This window comes from Nicotiana sylvestris, chromosome 3 (genome assembly GCF_000393655.2).
Source record: "Nicotiana sylvestris chromosome 3, ASM39365v2, whole genome shotgun sequence".
Classification (NCBI taxonomy): Eukaryota; Viridiplantae; Streptophyta; class Magnoliopsida; order Solanales; family Solanaceae; genus Nicotiana; species Nicotiana sylvestris.
Window position 1 is genome coordinate 173,015,106 of NC_091059.1, and position 20,581 is coordinate 173,035,686.

The 20,581-nt window shown below is 32.1% G+C and overlaps 2 protein-coding genes across 3 annotated transcripts; both read left to right on the forward strand.

Moving 5' to 3' along the window:
• The first annotated feature begins 381 nt into the window (after positions 1–381).
• Positions 382–6,513, forward strand: LOC104220302 (DEAD-box ATP-dependent RNA helicase 20). Of its 2 annotated transcripts, none has more exons than XR_011406244.1 (10): positions 382–577; positions 755–1,404; positions 1,484–1,660; positions 1,759–1,920; positions 2,008–2,162; positions 3,252–3,344; positions 3,502–3,587; positions 3,675–3,901; positions 5,572–5,682; positions 5,824–5,958. XR_011406244.1 is itself a non-coding variant. In XM_009771142.2 (10 exons), exons 1-10 carry the CDS (start codon positions 516–518, stop codon positions 6,263–6,265), a joined length of 1,941 nt encoding a protein of 646 aa, XP_009769444.1. In that variant the 5' UTR covers positions 382–515; the 3' UTR covers positions 6,266–6,513. The 2 variants fall into 2 exon arrangements, 1 of the variants encoding a protein (XP_009769444.1); XM_009771142.2 differs by lacking the exon at positions 5,572–5,682 and adding an exon at positions 6,171–6,513 and having other exon boundaries at positions 5,824–6,057.
• Positions 6,514–16,375: 9,862 nt separating this feature from the next.
• LOC104222614 (large ribosomal subunit protein uL15x) lies at positions 16,376–17,128 on the forward strand. Its single transcript, XM_009773858.2, has one exon. It carries the CDS (start codon positions 16,475–16,477, stop codon positions 16,919–16,921), a length of 447 nt encoding a protein of 148 aa, XP_009772160.1. The 5' UTR covers positions 16,376–16,474; the 3' UTR covers positions 16,922–17,128.
• The last annotated feature ends 3,453 nt before the right edge of the window (positions 17,129–20,581 follow it).

Genomic DNA, 20,581 nt, shown 5'->3' on the forward strand with positions numbered 1-20,581 from the left:
TTAAGTGACGGATCTGAGAAGTAAAGGGCTGCACTATCGTCTTAAAGTTTTTCTACTAAAGTTTATAATTTTATATTTTTTTGAAAACATTCAATTAAACACAATGGTTTCTGAAAAATAAAATGTTCTTATTCTTAGAAAAAGCAGTAAAATTATTAATTTTCAATTGGTTTTTAATTTCTGAAGTATTTGCTAAAAATTAACTAAACCCTGTATCTTTTTTCGTTTTCATATGCTTCCTGGACACAATACGTACAACACGAGAAGGAACTCAGGAATCTCAAGAAAAAACTACAATAAAAAAGAAAAAAAGTGTACTTGAGTAGAATAAAACTATCACCGATTTTAATAAGAATTGAGAAAATATCTCCTACGCGACTGGTATTACATTTGTGAGGCAGAAATAGGTTAACACAAAACAGAGAGGAGGGAAAGACGATTAAAGAGGAAAATCTAGTTTCTTTGCCTCCCGTTCATCTTTCAAATCTGTAAAACCCTAATTCTCTTTTGCGACCATGAGCTACTCTAATTACGACTCCAGATATGGTGACTCAGGCTCCTATCGCCAGCGTCGCAGGTACATGTTTATTTCAAGATTCTTGTTATTATTATGTTGTCACATACACTTCGTGATTTATGCGTAGGAGTATTATGTTTCTGCATAAACTATACAAGCATAGATTACTCTGTTGGCTATAAAGTTTGAATCTTGTGATTGGGTATTCACTATTTGCTTGTGTTTCTCCGATTGCAGTGACCTAATGGGTCCGCCTCATATATATTCTCGGCCTATGGCTGGTGGAGCTGCGGCTAGCTACGGTCGTGGTGGGCCCGTTCCTTATGGCGGTCCACAAGCACCGCCTATGGACGCTGGTGCTAGAGGGAGTAGTGGTATGGGTGGATCTGGACCTGTTGATGGCGGGTTCAATGGGTATCCACCTTTTGAAGGTGGTTTTTCAAGAGGGGCTGGTATGGGCCGGGACAGTGGCTTTGGAGGTGACAGAGTGGCTAACGGTGGTATGGGAGACCGGCCTGGGCGATTTGGTGCAGGGTCAAACAACACTGGAAGTAGGAGTGGTGGAAGAGGAGGTAGGGATTTTGATGGAGGCTACAGTGGTGGACGTGGAGGTGGAAGGTTTAGTTCAGATGGAGGCCGTGGTAGTAGTGGTGGGAGGGGAGGAGGTAGGCATGGGAGCTCACGAGATGATCTAGACAACCTTACTCTTCCAAAGGTAGACTTTGGAAACTTGGTACCCTTCGAGAAGAATTTTTATGTTGAACATCACTCTGTGAGGGCAATGACTGAAGAGGATGTTGCTCTTTATCGTGCACGGCGTGAGATTACTGTTGAAGGCCATGATGTCCCTAGGCCAATTCAGATGTTCCATGAGGCAAACTTTCCTGGTATTACTTCTGGAGACCTAAATGTATTGATGATTTAGCTAAATCTTTTGAAATTTTTCTGATTGAATTAGTGTGATAGATTATTGCCTCGAGGTTATTTCAAGATTAGGATTTGTTGAGCCAACACCTATCCAATCACAAGGATGGCCAATGGCTTTAAAGGGCAGAGACTTAATAGGGATTGCTGAAACTGGTTCTGGGAAGACTTTGGCATATCTATTGCCGGCTTTGGTCCATGTCCGCGCACAACGGTTGGGTTAGTATCGTGTTTCCTGTTTGTTTTTGATTGTTTAGAATGGCTTGCTGTTTTTATTGACTGGCTCCATCTTGATCTTTTCTTCCTCACAAATTCAGCACATGGTGATGGCCCAATCGTGCTAGTATTAGCACCTACGAGAGAATTGGCTGTTCAGATTCAAAAAGAAGCTGTCAAATTTGGATCGCGTGCCAACATTAGTAGTACTTGCATTTATGGTGGTGCCCCAAAAGGACCTCAAATCCGTGATCTTAAAAGAGGTTTTCTGTTTCTTTGTTTGTTACTAACTTGTTTGTTTTGAATCCTTTTTTGCTGAACTGGTTTTAAAACGTGAAACTTCATATCAGGAGTTGAAATTGTAATTGCAACCCCTGGTCGGTTAATAGATATGCTGGAAGCTCAACATACAAACTTGAAAAGAGTGACTTATCTCGTACTGGACGAGGCTGATCGAATGCTGGATATGGGGTTTGAGCCTCAAATCAGGAAAATAATTTCCCAGGCATGCATATTCTTTTCTTTCTTTTTTCCTTTATGATTTTACTTGCACAACAATCTGTAATTTCGTTCAATATCATTTTGGGCCCTCATCTGTGTCAATACTTCATCATGTTCGTTCACTGTAGTGGAATGTCAGGATATTATTTTGGGCCATCCTGCAGCCAGGCAGCTACAATTACTCAACTTGCATAACGATTATCTTTTTGTTTGACTTAGTCTGTGGATCTTACTAACCATGAATAATATGTGAGAGACAGAGGTTTCTCGACTGAGTTTCTTTCATGCTTGATTTTGCTCCTTAAATATGGAAATTTTCCTGATAGCTAAATTTCGGGGAGCATTAAAATATTTTAAATTTTGAAGGGGTAAGGGAGATTCTACTTTTTTTTTTTTTTGTTGATAAATAGGGGTAATGGAGATACTCAACACATTCATGTAACTTTTCTTTTCCAAGTCATTGAAGAGGTTTTAATAGTATAGTTATCAATGCAATGGAGTTTAGAGGCATTTTGATGGAAGTAGTCAGCACTGCCGTTTGCTTTAAAATTTGGCAACAATTCCATCGTTGTCTTCCCGGACATTGCCTGGTTGATGGGCTGGTCTCAGATGGCTTCTGGTCTTCTCATCTAACTTAATGCAGGATTTAACTGTACATGGCATGCTGAACTTCTGCATTTTCTATGATTTTGCGGTGAAAGATGGATCTTTCATAAGGATATGTTTGTTTCTCCCTATTTGTTTGACTGTGCTCTAATTTTGTTCTGCTGTTTCTCGAACCCTCTAATTATCTATGTTTTTGGTCAAAAGGGGTTGAAAATGTATTCTCTATTTCTTAAATTTGAATCTGAAAGAAATAGCCTCGAATTACCCCTATTCCTCGGGGTAGGGGTAAGGTCCACGTGCTCACTACCATCCCCAGACCCCACTTGTGGGATTTCACTGGGTTGTTGTTGTTGTTTTTGTGTGATAATGTATTTTGTCTTGGTGGTATTCTGTTTCGTTATTGGTTGTGATTGAATTATTGCATGCCAAAGTCCTCTAGGAGAAGCTCAGAGTCTGAGGTTGAAAATATTTCTTCATGATGCTACAGATTAGACCAGATAGACAAACCTTGTATTGGAGTGCGACTTGGCCCAAAGAGGTTGAAAGCCTGGCTAGGCAGTTTCTACGCAATCCCTATAAGGTAAGTAGTGACACCATATTCTTTTTGATAAAGTAAGCAGTGATGCCATATTATAATGCATTGACTTTATAGTGTGTTAACATACAAGTGCATCACAAGTAACATCACTGTTTTTAAAGATGTTTTGCAATGTGTTTAAACATGCTTAAATTGTCAGGTCATCATTGGGTCTCCAGACTTGAAAGCAAATCAATCTATAAGGCAAATCGTTGAAGTTGTCACAGATTTAGAGAAGTATAGAAGGTGTGATTTAATAGCCACCCACATGTTATTCTATGATTTCCCTCTTCAAACTTGATTGCTCATGGTCATGGTTGTATGATTTCACAGGTTGATTGGGCTTTTGAAAGAAATGATGGATGGAAGCAGAATCCTAATATTTGTAGAAACAAAGAAAGGATGTGATCAAGTGACAAGACAGTTGAGAATGGATGGATGGCCAGCTTTATCCATCCATGGCGATAAAAGCCAGGATGAGAGGGATTGGGTCCTGGCTGAATTCAAAAATGGCAGAAGTCCCATAATGATTGCTACTGATGTTGCTGCACGTGGTCTTGGTAGGATCAATAATGTTTAGGATTACGATTTTTTAGTCTGTCCATTTAGGTCTTTCACACTAGAGGAAACGAGTCTCCGGCTGCTGTCAACTTTCCTAGGTTAGTAATCTGTGGTTTGGGTACATAGGTTTGGGATGCATCTAGGGGCGCATTAACCACAATAACAGAAAAACAATGTTTTTGCTCACGTGAGCAGGAGAATATAGGATTTCTCGGAACTGTCAATAGCAGAACAATTAGTTGAACTTTGGTAGAAGTCAATATCAGAACAATTAGTTGAATTAAATGCAGAAACTTAATAGTAATCCCTTTGTAACGTATTATGTGACCAATTCTTCAGTAATCTCAAAAAAATTGTAGGGATCTTTAAATAGGAGAATCCGCTCTTACAGAGTGAGCACTATGATGATGTAATAATGTAGGGGAATTTGAATGTTTTCACACACTTCTAAAGGAGAGGAATCCCTCGTAGAGCTATAAGAATTGTCCCCAATGTAAAATTTTTGGTTTAGTAGCACGTCTTAACTTCCCTTTTCTGGTCTGCATAGGATAGTTTGGTCACTAGGAAACCAGAGGTCGGTCATTAATTTGGACTATCCGAATACATTTTTCAAGTTGGGATATATTGGAAAAGTATAGTGCTGAAAGAGGTTTCCAATCAAGGTCAATGAAAAGATTGCCTTGATTTGCGGTTGTTGGTAAATGCTAAAGTTTTTAGATAGGGGTCAATCAGTTTGAGGCAACCTGGGTTTAAAAGTAGGTTATACAGGCTGTATGGAGGGAGTCCTATTCTCATTAGTGGAGTTTGTTTATGCTGCCTACTTAGTTTGTCATACAATTTCAAGTGATGTTTAATGTCTTATGGCATAGCATCCTTATCGAAAAATGTTTAATGTCTGATGACAAAGCATCACACAAAAAATTTATAGCTTGTGTTCTTCTGATTTGCCCCTATATCTTATCCTCAGAATAGGAAACCTGTGAGATCTCTTAAAAAAAGAGAACTGATGATGATGCGAAGGTCGCAATGCTTCATTTCCGTAGTAAAATTAGGTGTACAGCTTCTTTTACATATGTGGGCTTACTTGAATTTTTTACATTGTAGTTAGTGGAAATTGAAATTTTAATTCATAATACAGGCACTTGTGAGTATTACACTCGTCACCCCATCCTTAAAGCACACAAGCTAATTGGATGGCTGACTGTGTTTCTATCTACACTTAGAAAGTTGTTGGGTGGTAATGATACTATAGGGACCTAGTATTATTGCAGCACCCTGCACCCTGCACCCTACCCTGCCAATCAGTGGAGCATTCAAGCTGAATGAATGGCCAATTGTTCTTTTCTACATTAGAAAGTTTGGTGGTGGGTATAAAGGGGATACGTTGTCTCTTCGAGCTGAATTGATGTTGGTTTTTAAAAATATTGCCAACTGCCTTTGTGAAAAATAGGTATTAGAAGGAAAATGGGAACTGGTATAGTGAAAAATAGGTGTCAAATGAAGGTGTTAAACTTCATGGTGCAATTAGTGAAGATCCATTTGTTATATTTTAGGAATTTTAAGCTTAGGGAGGCGGCTTTTGTTGAATTTCCTCGACTTTTTCCACAAAGGGTATGTCTCAAGTCATTTTGTCTAAAGTAAAGTTGAGGTTAACGTTGCCCATCCACAGTTTTGGAGCTGGTTGCCCTGACAGCCCGGTAGACTCATGCAAGATTATCGTGTCACTGGATTTGATTTTGGAAGTTGTGGTGGAGCTGCTCCTTATCCCTGCCAGGTTAAGGTGGGCACATTTATGTAAGGAATGTGTTATATCTTACATACGATCACTTGGATCTCAGTACTGCAGGGATAAGGTTGCAAGTTATGTTGTACTTTTTTCACCAGTTGGGTGTAACTGGAGTTATTGTTTGATTTGATGCAGATGTTAAGGACATAAAGTGTGTTGTCAACTATGATTTCCCTTCAAGTCTTGAGGATTATATTCATAGGATTGGCAGAACTGGACGTGCAGGTGCCACGGGAACTGCATTTACATTTTTCACCCATGCAAATGCCAAGTATACCCGACAGCTTATTAAGATCCTTCAGCAGGCAGGGCAAATTGTTCCACCTCAACTTTCTGCATTGGCAGGGTCTACTTCTCACAGCACTGGAGGTTTGTGTCTAAATACTCAACTTTTAAATCTATTTTGTATATTAGTCCAACTTGTTAACACAAGAATAGGGATAAGTAGTTGATTTATTTGGATTTTGCTTTTCTTGCTGCAGGGAGCAATTTCCGGTCTAGAGGACGAGGTGGCTTTGGAAACCGGGACCAGAAGTCTGGATCCAACGTAATTCCGCTTGGTAGAAGGCCTTGGTAGTTACTGTGCCTACTCCAATAGAGGATGCTATATACATATAGGACTATGTATACTAGTTTCTAAAATCCATAGGTCTTGGGTTACTGTGTTCTGTTCAGTTTAGAACGAGAATGTTTGTTGTTCTTGCTAGCTGATTGATTTATTTAATTAACGGGGAGAAGCTAACCTGTTTCCTTTAGTCTTTGTCGAATTGGTTCATTATGTAGACATGTTTTATGAATGTGGTTATGCAAATGGAGTTGAGCATAGTTTTTTGGCAGGAAGAATAATATTATGCTGTTAGGTGTTCCTTCTAATTCGAGTATGGGATTTTCTCCTAGCCTAAAAGTTCAATATTCACTATATAACATAAGTGCATAGTTGTTACTTAAAGTTGGAAGCGATCCTCAGCAGTCAGTACCAAATAAAAATATCATCTATATACCATATTAAAAGTAGGAACCTCAAAAGTGAAAAATTAAATTACTTAAATGCCCTCCAATATATATAATCTACCCTAAATTAAAAACAAAAAGTTGATGCCTACAAATATTCCAAACCAACGGATCATACTCATAATTAAAAGTCGCACCCGTTCCTGAACAAATTTGTTTGGTACTCCCCACTTTTCTCGTACCATAAGTTCCTTTATTTGATTAAGTTCTTATAATGGGCTTCTTCTATATGCCTATATAAAAGTAGATTTTGAAATTAAAGGAACTGATTATCCTACTTATATAAATAGTTTACGAAAATCAACATTTACCAAATACCCCAAAATGCACGATTACATGTGAAGGAGCGTGCTTCTAGAACAGGTGTTATTCATATGAAGGGATGCTCTCCTTCAGTAGAATTCTAAAACTTCACGAAAACTTCACTATTCAATTTTTTTCTTCTCTTCTATTATCACTTATTATCATGGAATCCAAATTTTATTGCCTGGCCAATTTCAAACGACGCTTGACTTGGTGGCTCTACCGTCGAACAAAGATTTTGTTCCTTGGTGAATTTCTTGTGATTTATCTCTCCAACAAGACCTGTAAGTTGCCAGTATACTTTGGTTGAAGTTTAACTTTCTATTTGTCACTATTGATAAGGATACCATAGTTTTTAAGAAGAATTAAAGTCTTAAGAAATTTTATGATTTGTATTGTTATCTACAAAGATTTGATGCGTTTTCTGATTACAAATGTTGAACGTCTCCTAAATTATTTTAATTACTTTATTATGTAGTATTACCAATATATCAATATTTAGTAACACATATTATTAGTAAGAAAATATATAAACATCAATCGATGTCCCATGGTTATAGTTTAAAATATTTAATAATTAATAATTTTTGAGAGAGTACTTTCGATAATTCATTATAAGAGAGAAAGTTTGCATGTTTCCAATGCTAAATATGACTCTTGTAAAATTTTATGTAAACACAAGAAATTCAGAATATTTGAAGTTACTTTTGGAAATTTTTGGTAAGCAAAAAGTGAGAAATAAATCTGTGTGAAATTTATAACACAATCATGCGTGTGTAGGTTAATCTTAAGTGTTAAAAATCATTACTAAAGGACTCTCCCTTCGGGGAAAAAACTTTCAAAATATTTTTTTTGAGGATACTAACGAGTAATTAATGATGCTCTAGACGTAATCTATATCTATATCTGTCTACCCATAATATTGACTAGTGTTCATTTTTTAGAAGAAAAAAGATTATCACTTCAAATGGATAATAAATCGTTTTCCATTTGATTTGGTATTATGGTAACTACTAACTAGAATACCTAAAACCTTTGTTTGTGAAATCCAATTAATCGAGATTTAATAGAAAACTGCAATTGCTACCAAACATTGGTTATGGCGCCTATATTTTTTATTTTTTATTTAAAAAATAAAAAATATCTACTTTTCTCATTTATCTATATATTATTAAAAGCAGAAGACAAAAACACTTCATGAAACCAAATGGCAGAACAATAGAATGACACATGGCATAATTAGTTAGTAAATTAGTTATTGGTTATTCTTTTTAATTTAAATATATCTAAAAAATGAAAAAAAAAAAACTATATATATGTATATATATATATATATATATATATATATATATATATATATATATATATATATATATATATATATATATATATATATAATTGGTTATATATATATATTAATTGGTTACTTTAATTTAATTAATAAATATAGATTTCTTATCTATATCTATATTAATAATTAACTATAATAAAAAAATAAAAAAATATATATATAAAAAAATAACTACCCATTCAAATTGGGTGGGAGCAGTTTCAAGTTGGAATTTTTAAATTATTTTAAAATCAAAAAGCAAAAAAAAAAGCTATAAAAAACGGAAAAAAACAGAAGAAAAACTAGCCATTCAAATCGGGGAATAGTTTCAAGTTGGAGTTTTCAAATAATTAAAATAAAAAAAGATATCTTATAATTAACTATAATAAAAAAACGAAAATATAAATATATAAGAAAATAACTACCCATTCACAATAGAATGACACATGGCATAATTAGTTATTAAATTAGTTATTGGTTATTCTTTTTAATTTAAATATATCTAAAAAATAAAAATAATTAAAAAAACTACCATATATATGTATATATGTATGTATGTATGTGTGTGTATCTATATATATATTGGTTACTTTAATTTAATTAATAAATATAGATTTCTTATCTATATCTATATTAATAGTTAACTATAATAAAAATAATAAAAATATATATATAAAAAAATAATTACCCATTCAAATTGGGTGGGAGCAGTTTCAAGTTGGAATTTTTAAATTATTTTAAAATCAAAAAGCAAAAAAAAAATAAAGCTATAAAAAACGGAAAAAAACAAAAGAAAAACTACCCATTCAAATCGGGGAACAGTTTCAAGTTGGAGTTTTAAAATAAAAAAAGATATCTTATAATTAACTATAATAAAAAAACGAAAATATAAATATATAAGAAAATAACTAGCCATTCACAATAGAATGACACATGGCATAATTAGTTATTAAATTAGTTATTGGTTTTTCTTTTTAATTTAAATATATCTAAAAAATGGAAATAATAAAAAAAACTACCATATATATGTGTGTATATATATATATATATATATATATATATATATATGTATATATATATATAATTGGTTATATATATATATATTAATTGGTTACTTTAATTTAATTAATAAATATAGATTTCTTATCTATATCTATATTAATAATTAACTATAATAAAAAAAATAAAAAAATATATATAAAAAAATAACTACCCATTCAAATTGGGCGGGAGTAGTTTCAAGTTGGAATTTTTAAATTATTTTAAAATCAAAAAGCAAAAAAAAACTAAAGCTATAAAAAAATGGAAAAAAAACAGAAGAAAAACTACCCATTCAAATCGGGGAATAGTTTCAAGTTGGAGTTTTAAAATAATTAAAATAAAAAAAAATATCTTATAATTAACTATAATAAAAAAACGAAAATATAAATATATAAGAAAATAACTACCCATTCAAATTGGTAGTTATTTTTAATTAATAATTAGTTATTGGTTATTATTTTTGAATTTAAATATATAAAAAAAGTGAAAATTAAAAAATACAAAACTACCATATATATATATATATATATATATATATATATATATATTGGTTACTTTAATTGAATTAATAAATATAGATATATTATAATTAACTATAATAAAAAAATAGAAATAAAAATAAAAATATATGTAAAAATAACTACTCATTCAAATTGGGTGGGATTAGTTTAAAGTTGGAGTTTTTAAATTATTTTAAAATAAAAAAACAAAAAAAAACTATAAAAAAACAAAAAAAGAGAGAAGAAAAACAACTCATTCAAATCATGGAGTAGTTTCAAGTTAGTGTTTTAAAATAATTTTAAAATAAAAATAGATATTTTATAATTAACTATAATAAAAAAACAAAAATATAAATATATAAGAAAATAACTACCCATTCAAATTGGTAGTTATTTTTAATTAATAATTAGTTATTGGTTATTATTTTTGAATTTAAATATATATAAAAAACGAAAATAAAAAAAATACAAAACTACCATATATATATATATGTGTGTGTGTGTGTGTGTGTGTGTGTGTGTGTGTATATATATATATATATATATATATATATATATATATTGGTTACTTTATTTAAATTAATAAATATAGATATCTTATAATTAACTATAATATAAAAACAAAAATATAAATATATAAATAAATAACTACCCATTCAAATTGGGTGGGAGTATTTTCAAGTTGGAGCTTTTAAATTATTATTTTTTAAAAAGCAAAAAAAAAAAGGCTATAAAAAACGAAAAAAGAGAAGAAAAACTACCCATCCAAATCGGGAGTAGTTTCAAATGTGAGATTTAAAATAAAAAACGAAATTAAAAAAATAATAAATTATCAATTCAAATTGGGGAGTAGTTTTAAGTTGGAATTTTAAAATTATTTGAAATAAAAAAACAAAAATAAAGAAATAAAAAAAACTTCAGAGAAAAATATTAAATAACGTAATATGCTAATGAAACTTTCTATTAACAATGTAGTAGCATTAAATATTTGAAAATATAATAAAGAAAAATATATAACAAAAAAGTTATTCGATGCGCTGCCTGTATAAGTCCTGTTAGTTTAACAAAGATTTTACAAAGATTTAACAAATATTTTATATAAATTATATCTGTTGTAGTTGAGGAAAAATCCCTTTCGTTAAGCCAAGTGGCAGCATAAAAAAAAGACACATGACATAATTAGTTACTAAATTTATTATTTAGTTAATAATTAATTATTGGTTATTCTTTTTGAATTTAAATATATATAAAAAATGAAAATAATAAAAAAATATAAAACTACCATATATATGAATATATATATATATATATATATATATATATATATATATATATATATATATATTAATTGATTACTTTATTTGAATTAATAAATATAGATATCTTATAATTAACTATATAAAAAACGAAAATATAAATATAAAATAAAACTACCCATTCAAATTGGGTGGGAGTATTTTCAAGTTGGAGTTTTTAAATTATTTTAAAATAAAAAAGCAAAAAAAAATCTATAAAAAAACAAAAAAAAAAGAGAAGAAAAAATACGCATTCAAATCGGGGAGTAGTTTCAAGTTGGAGTTTTAAAATAATTTTAAAATAAAAATAGATATCTTATAATTAACTATAATTAGAAAATGAAAATATAAATATATAAAAAATTAACTACCCGTTCAAATTGGGTGGGAGTAGTTTCAAGTTGGAGTTTTTAAATTATTTTAAAATAAAAAAGCTATAAAAAACGAAAAAGAGAAAAAAAAATTACCCATTCAAATTGGGGAGTAGTTCAAGTTGGAGTTTTAATATAATTTTAATATAAAAAACAAAATTAAAAAAATAATAATTACCAATTCAAATTGCGGAGTAATTTTAAGTTGGAGTTTTAAAATTATTTAAAAATAAAAAAACAAAAATAAAGTAATAAAAAAAACTTCAGAGAAAAATATTAAATAACGTAATATGCTAATGAAACTTTCTATTAACAAAGTAATAGTATTAAATATTGAAAGATATAATAAAGAAAAATACATAACAAAAACGTTATTCGATGCGCTGCCTGTATAAGTCCCGTTAGTTTAACATAGATTTTATTCACTAAAATTTAGATAATATTATTAAGAACAACAGAATAAAATTTAAAATAAAAAAAATCAATAGTAATAAATTATATATCTTCTCATATATTACAAAAAGAAAGCGAATACTAAATATTGTTTAATATAATAAAGAAAAATAGAACAAAAAAGTTATTCACTGACTATATAAGTACGTTTGATTTAATAGAGATTTCATTATTGGGTATATCGTATTGACAAACAAGATGATAATTGAATTTTATTAAAGCAATACGATCTAATAGGACCAAACAAGTGTGATCATAATTTAATTTAATTAATATTTTTTTAATATTAACCGCGCATCGCGCGGGTACGACTACTAGTTTTTATATTAAAAGGGGAAGCCTTAAATTAAAAGGTTAAATTACTAAAATACCCTTTTACATCATTTTAATGACTTAACTATAAAAAAAAAAAAAACTTATTCCTACAAAGAGTTGTCAAGTCAATGGTAAAAGTCACAACTATTCATTTTACCAAAGCCAACAATAACAATCATAACTATTCCTTTTAGGAGTCACTTTACATGTGCATTTGTGTGTGTGATATGTTTCTTCTTTGTCCTTTATTTCTTAGCTTTCGTGTTCCCATTTTGAGTTATATTGTTCTCATTGCTTAACTTTACTCAATTGGAGTATATTTTAATGTTTATTTTGATTTAGTGATCAGTATTTATATTTCCACTGATTATTTATATCCTTACAAATTTGTGTCTTTAATTATGAGTACACAGTAACATTTTCTTTTAATGAGTATAAATATATTGGTTACTTTCACGTCGATAGTTTATGGAGAATAATACCTTTTTTAGTCGGCGGTTTATCGTTGGACCCCTTACATATATTAAATTAGATATGTAATTAGAAAAAGCTAATTGTCCAACATTTTGATAGTCTTTTCTTCTTGGATTATCAATATAAATTTTATATTCTTAATTTTATCCTCTATGCATGTTTCTGGATTCATCCGTTAACAAATAGTACCAACGCAAATGTTTTAGTCTTTCTTTATGTGCTTAGGATCTGTTTTCGTTTGTGCATGTTCCTGTATATACAATGATTAGTTGGTAGAATAAGTTTAACTAAAAAAATTTAAAGGCACTGTATTATTAATTTGTTAAGTAGGATGATAAAACAGTTTAAGTTTGGTAAATAAAACAAATTGTTTATTTTGTTTTGATCATTTTTATCATAATATTTCCGATATTCATATCATCTACTCTTTGCATACATTTTTATTCAGTGAATGAAAAATGACTCATTATCCAATTCAATCATTCGTATCTACAAATGACATTATAATTCCAACACACGCGCGCACACACACACATAAGAATTTGTGCATGATGTGTTGGTTTTTTTAGGTAAAGTGTGAACAAAAAATGGAGGAAAAAGATATATTTCAAATGATTCCTTTTTACAACAGAACTTTGTCCCTCGCTGGAAAGGAAGAGAAAGATGGGTGTTCCTCAAGCAAACTTATATCGGCGTCATCATTAAGTCAATCCCCCCCCCCCTCCTTTTTTTTTATTTATCCTTTTCTTTCATAAACAATAATTCTCCTAATAGTTTGATCATACATATATTAAAGTTTTGAAAGTATCTTTTCATATTTAAACAAAATATAATGTTAACTAATAAAAAAGAAATTCATTTTATGATTGTTAACTGCAAATACTGATTACTTATTTATTTTAAATGATTATGTTTGGAAAATATTTGGTTGTAGTTTGAAAAATAACTATTTTGCGTTAAATTTGAAGTTGGAATTATTTGATATGAATTTCACTTAGAGAAGAAGTTAGAACTTTTGTGAGGGAAACATTACATCTTGAGATACTCAAATAAAAATTTTAGGTTCACAATGTTTTAATTTAAAAGTAAAATTAAAATAATAAATAAAATTATGAATTAAATATTTAATTGCAAATAATGTGTGTCCAAATATCCTTATAACTAAAGAAATTTTTAAAGTATGAATATGATAAAAGTTCAGAATATTGCAATACAAACTTTATAATAATGATATGAGATAAATGTGCAACACACGTTCAGAGAGATTAGTATACCTAAAATCAGCAAACAAGTAGATAGTATAACATGTATGGACATGTCAACTGGACAAAAATCTTCTGAGTAAAATCAAATAAACTGGAGTACTTTCTTAACTCGTTAAGTCGATCACAAGTAAATCATTACCAACACAAGATGAAACTTAAGAAAACGTGGATTTATTACTGTGCTGACATATTCGAATATTTTGCTTAATAGTTCTTTAAGGTTACATGCACTGTCTATTACTATATAAGTAGTATGAACCCCCAAGTATTTCATACACTACAATAATTAGCTTAGTTTAGTTTTCGACTAAAAAATGACCCTCAAGAAGTGTAATAGAAAATTCTAATTCGGAAAGAGCAGGGGTGTACATAGTTCGGATCTGTTGGGATTTTTCAATTATCAAACCAAATCAATAATATCGGATTAAATCTATAAATCAAACCAAACAAACAAAGTCGGATTATTGGTTTTTCGTTCTCCCCCCTGGATTTTCAGGTTTTTCTCCGGTAATGTCATCATAGCATAAAATATGTGACTTGTGCTCCAAATATTTCTTTAGTCCTAGTAAGATACAATTATATAATGTATTTTCCAAGAAAATAACACAATAATATGAGATGATTCATAGCATTGTACTAATATATTCAATAACAAAGATAATAAAATCGCATAAAGAAAATATTACTAATTAATAAGCCATAATAAAAATTAACATAAGCAAAAAGTACTATATAGGTCTTGCTAAAATAAGTACAACCATTAAGTAGTATTAATTACACAACTAACCACTAAAGAATAAGATAAACTTAGGCCTCATTTATTTTTTTAAGATTAAGACGATACACATCTGAATATCAAGATGTATATTAAGATCTGAATACTAAATGATTAAGGCTGTTTGATTTTTAACATCTGAATATATAAAATTTATCTTTAGTTAAAAATTAATAAACATAAAATTCATATGAAATATTAATTAATCTAATATTCTATCAATAAAATATATAGTATTTTAAAATATAATAGTTGGTGGTGGTGATGGGTAACAACAGCGCTTGCGAATGCCGACTAGAGGCGGTAGTTTTGGTTGATGGTGGTGGTTCAAGGTAGAAGCTACTGGTGATTGGTAGTGGTGGCGATTATGATTGAGGATGGTGGTGGCAAGTGGTGATAGTTAATAGTAGCGGGCGGTGATAGTTGTGATTGAGGAAGGTGATAATGGATAGTGATAGTTTATACTGATGAGTAGTGCTGACTATGGTTGTTGATGTTGATATGGTGGTTAGCTGTGGTAGTTAAAGTGGATGAGTGTTGGTTGTGGTTGAGAATGATGGTGGTGGAAGTGATAGGGATAGTGGGTGATGGTAGTCGATAATGGTGGCAGCTATGATTGAGGATGGTGGTGTTGGTGCTTGAGTATGATGGTGGAGGATGGTATCATGGTAGTTGATAATAGTACGCGGTGACGACAATTAATAATGAATATGGATGATAGCATCTTAATGAAATTAAGTCTCTGTTATATATATTAATCATACAGACCTATTCAGACCAATTAAGTGGTTGTGAAATAAAAAAAATAAATATACTTAATGATTAAGACCTGAATAATTAAGATTCACACTTTAAAAACAAACATACTTAAGATCTAAATGATTAAGATTCAAACCTCCATTAAGTGCAAACAAATGAGGCCTTAGTTATGCATTTTCATTATAAACAATACAAAACTAAAAAATAGATATCCAACACTATTGTCATTCCTAGTGTTGAATTGAAGTTTCTTTGTTACCATTAGTATTGATTTGAACTTTCTTTGAGTTACTACCTTTATGAGCTATAAAATTTATTGGACTATTTAAGAATGTTAAGTCCAAACTTAAAATAATACATTTAAAGATAAACCTGTAAAAAAAATTTAAGAAATATTTATAAAATATATTACAATGAATATTTATATGCATAAACTATTTATAAAAATTGTATAAATATAATGTTGGATTGGTTTGGTTTCGATTTGATTTTTTTTAGTTGAAACTAAACTAAACCAATTATGATCAGAATTTTTTTCTAATATCAAACCAAATCACAATTGAATGTTTTTATGGTTTGACTCTAATTATCGATTCGGCGTGATTTTATCGGTATTCTTGTACAAAGAGAAACTCAATTTCAGAAGAAGAAAACACAAAAAATTGGAAAACATAGCACGTCTGGGGACAGCAGGCCCAAGCCCAAAATATTCGTTTTCTCTCTATATACAGAACTGTCATAACCGAAAATAGCTAAATCTTTGACAGGCCCAAGCCCAGAAAATTTCTTCAATCTATAAATATCTGAAACCCTAAACTAGCCACACTCCTCTAGGGCTCTTTACCTAGTTCCCCATTCCCTATCCCTTTTCCCTCTTTCGTAGCCGACGCAGAAATGACGACCCGGTTCAAGAAGAACAGGAAGAAGCGCGGCCACGTCAGTGCCGGACACGGGCGTGTCGGTAAGCACAGGAAGCATCCAGGTGGTCGTGGTAACGCCGGAGGTATGCACCATCACCGTATCCTTTTCGACAAGTACCATCCTGGTTACTTCGGAAAGGTCGGTATGCGTTACTTCCACAAGCTTCGCAACAAGTTCCATTGCCCAACAATCAACATCGACAATCTCTGGTCACTTGTTCCTCAAGAGGTGAAGGACAAGGCTAAGAGCAGCAACGGCGCTGCTCCTTTGATTGATGTTACCCAGTACGGTTACTTTAAGGTTTTGGGTAAAGGTGTTTTGCCCGAAAACCAGGCTGTGGTGGTGAAGGCTAAGCTCATTTCAAAGAATGCTGAGAAGAAGATTAAGGAGGCTGGTGGTGCCGTTGTGCTCACTGCTTAGGTTTGCTTATTCTTAGTAGTTTTTGATGTTATTCATATGGCCGGATCTCGACTAGTTTGGGATTAAGGCGTAGTAGTTACTTTCAGTTTTGTTTTTGATTATTAATGGATGTTTAAACTTGATATTACTGGGTTTTTGTCTTGAAATACATTCGGATATTGCTATACTTTTTCTCTGGTTCAATTGGATGAGATATTACCTAATGAATCGCGTGCCATAGTGTGTAGTGTCATGTTATGCTCATTTTGTGGTTTTATGCCTATTGATAGCTTATTTATTTCGGATTGCCATGTTAATGTGGTTTGTGTGCTTTTTGTGACTATTGATTACTGATTGTTCATGTTAGATGCATAAAATAGCTTAATGAAGGTAGTGTCAATGTTGAATATTATTGATTATGCAAGTGGTTGGTTTGGAAATTGGTCGGTTTTATGACAAGTTTTTCCTTGGGCAAACAGAAATATGTGTGATACTTCAGGTCAGCTTACTTTAGTAGGGTTATAGTCAACTTTAATCTGGCCTGAGTGGTGTTGATTGAGAAGCATCAACAATGGTGCTTGCTCTAGTGAAGTGTCAGTTGGGAAAAAATATGTAGAGTTCATTTCGTTGGTTGAAGAAAGCAGAATTGGTATGAGCCTGTAACTGAGTTTTGTGGTAATGCAACTGAGTTTTGTGATAATGCTTTGCTGATAATCATTTTGTATGCTGTAAAAGCTTTGTTGGTTGCAACACAATTTCTGTTGCTCATTCTTCTCCTTATTTCCTGCGGCTAATTTTCTGCTGCTATTCGTTCTTGATATGGATGATACTAGAGTTCCGTTAGCTCCTTTGTTATACCAAGAGTACTTGTAGCAGTTGACTTTGGAAAATTAAATTACAATTTACAAAGCAGAGATCTATTTTGAATATTCTTTTCATTGATACCAAGTGCAATTGTTGCAGTTAATAACGTGTGATTTTGATTACTAAAGTTGAACTGCTGTTTTTTTTTTGTTGGTAAATGAGAACATAATATGCTAAGATTAGACATCATAACCTGATCAATCTGTTCCTCTTCCGTTCCCCCTTCTCCGGAAAAGGTCCAATGACCATTCAATCAATGTCTTAATTCCATGTCTTTAAACGTTTAATTTTGGCGTCTTGCCTACACTTATTAAAGGTCTGTATTTGTATGAATTGCGAAAGTAGCTGCATCTTGTAAGACATTGAAATCTATATATGAAATCTGATGTCTGATTGAATTGTAGGTTTTTAGAATATTAAGATTTTGCTGTATTAATTCACTCAGGATAAGTGGTCAAATAACTGTGAAAGGCTTTAAGAGATTAGTGTTCAAATGCAACAGAAATAAAAATGCCTGGTGATTTTTGTCTAGATGTGTTTCAATGTGAAGTATGTCTTGTTAAGTCATGCAAAATTTGTTATTTTCTAAAATTAGTATGATACATGATCTATGCTTTAAATTTAAGAATTTAGTTTATAAAAAGAGGGTGAACATCTTCTGTGATAATGTTGAAGAGGTCCTTACTAGTGCAAAATTTATCCGCACGCGGTGCGGAAAGAGGCAATTTTACCCATCATCTATTATATCTAACGTGTGAACGCAGTAGAATTTTTCTGTATAATAGAGCTTAGCTCTGGGTAAACTCAGCAAATGATGAACAGGCAACCATCTTCGAAGAGTAGATAGTGTTCGAGTGTCATCGTTTTTTTGGCCGCCGCTGCATTAATTCACCATTGCTCCATCAACATAGTTGCACCTTCAAACCCTCATTCCCAGCCACGGGGCTTGAAGATAGAGTTGTAACTTCGGCAGTAGTGATAGTGTGTGTGTGTGTGTGTATATATATATATATAATTCCTACTAACCCAAAGAAACTATGAAAGTGTTAAACATAATCAGATGACCTATTGAAGCTTGTAAATTTGAGACAAGCTGTTCCTCTTGATGGGAAGATTGATAATCCTAAAGACAACTGACTTTACCTGTATGAAATTACTGGTTGTTGGTCGTTCAGTAATTTGGTATTGATAGAAGGTAAGAATATTTAGAATCTATAGTTTGACACATTTTGCACGAAGTTGAAGGGAAGATATAAGTTTCATAAACTTGGCAAAGGACACAGAATCTATAGTTGACCCTTTATAGACGAAGTTGATAATTTTCATAAACTTGGCAAAGGACACGGACTGGCCACTTAACATTTAGGACCCTGATTCAGGGCTCGGTCTGGCCCGATGCTTCTAAGGGGTCAGTTCAAAGCAACTGGACCATTAACCTCTCAAAGTGGGCCGGTCCCTGAACGTGAGGCTAAATTTCCAGAAGAGCAGCATTTCTCAAACACAATCTATGCAAAAAAATTGCAGAAATCTGACACCATTTCGATTAGTCTTTAACTTTTGACCCCTGCTTAACCCATGGAAAAAACTTTAAGGTCAAAAGTTAAAATTGTTGTCCGTGAGGCAAGCGAGATGCAACACTTATTAAACTTGAAGTTCTGCCCATTGGGCAAGGAAGAAAGAAAATTCAAGACCATCTACTTAGAGGGCTATTTGTGTACTTACCCCAATCTATGGGTTGGTGAGGAATTAGCTACTGGTTAAAGCAAGACCAATCTCTGGAAGAAAGGGACATAGTTCTCTTGCGAGTTCTTTTATACCAGATCCCATATTTGTTGGACAAAACCAATTTCTGAAGTCCAAATGGTACAAATCGTGGGTTATTATTGTGATAGATAGTTCTTTTCGAAAATGCTAGATACGCTAGAGAATTGCCTGTTTAAAGTGACCTTATCCGTCTTCAATAACACATTGGACACTTACTGGGAAAACGTAAATTTAGCAGCATAACTTTTTGATTCATCTGTTCTGAAGATTCATATGTCTGCATTCGTATACGATGTTTGCTTTATAATAAAAAAACGCAAAACCAAAAAAAAAACACCCTTTCAATACTAGTTTTAAATAAATACTATTCAGTATTCGATTACATGGAACATTGTTTCCTGGATAGTTCCGGCAACGTTTACTGGCAACATGATTTCCCCTTTGGTGGTTTCACTTGCCATGTTGAAACCGTTGAGCACCCGAGCTGCAGGCACGATTTGATCCTGGAGGCCGAGTTGCTCCACGACCCTCGATCGGATGATATTTGTCGAGCTACCTGGATCAACTCACACACGTTTAACTTGAATTTTATTCATAAGGATAGATATTACCAGGCATCGTTGTGAGGCTGTTCAATTCCTTCTGCGCCTCATCGTTGAAAGACAAGGTATTCTCTGGTAAATGATCCCGGATACGCTTCTCCCTTGTGATTGTCACCTTGGTGCGTTTGAATATCGGGCCTTGAGGAACATCGACCCCTCCAGCGATCATATGAAACACATGCTACAGTTCTTCCTGTTCGTTTTTCTTGTTTGCGTCCCTGTCTTTGAAGTGATTTTAGCTCGGTCACTCAAGAACTCTCGAAGGTGACCCTCGTTGAATAAACAAGTTAATTCCTCCCTTAACTGTTTGCAGTCTTCGGTTCTGTGTCCATGGGTTCCATGTTACTTGCACATTTGATTTGGATTCCTTTGAGCTGGATCGGTCGGTAGGGGTCTGGGCCACCTAGTATCTTTGATTCGTCCAATGGCCGACACAATACCTGAAGCATCA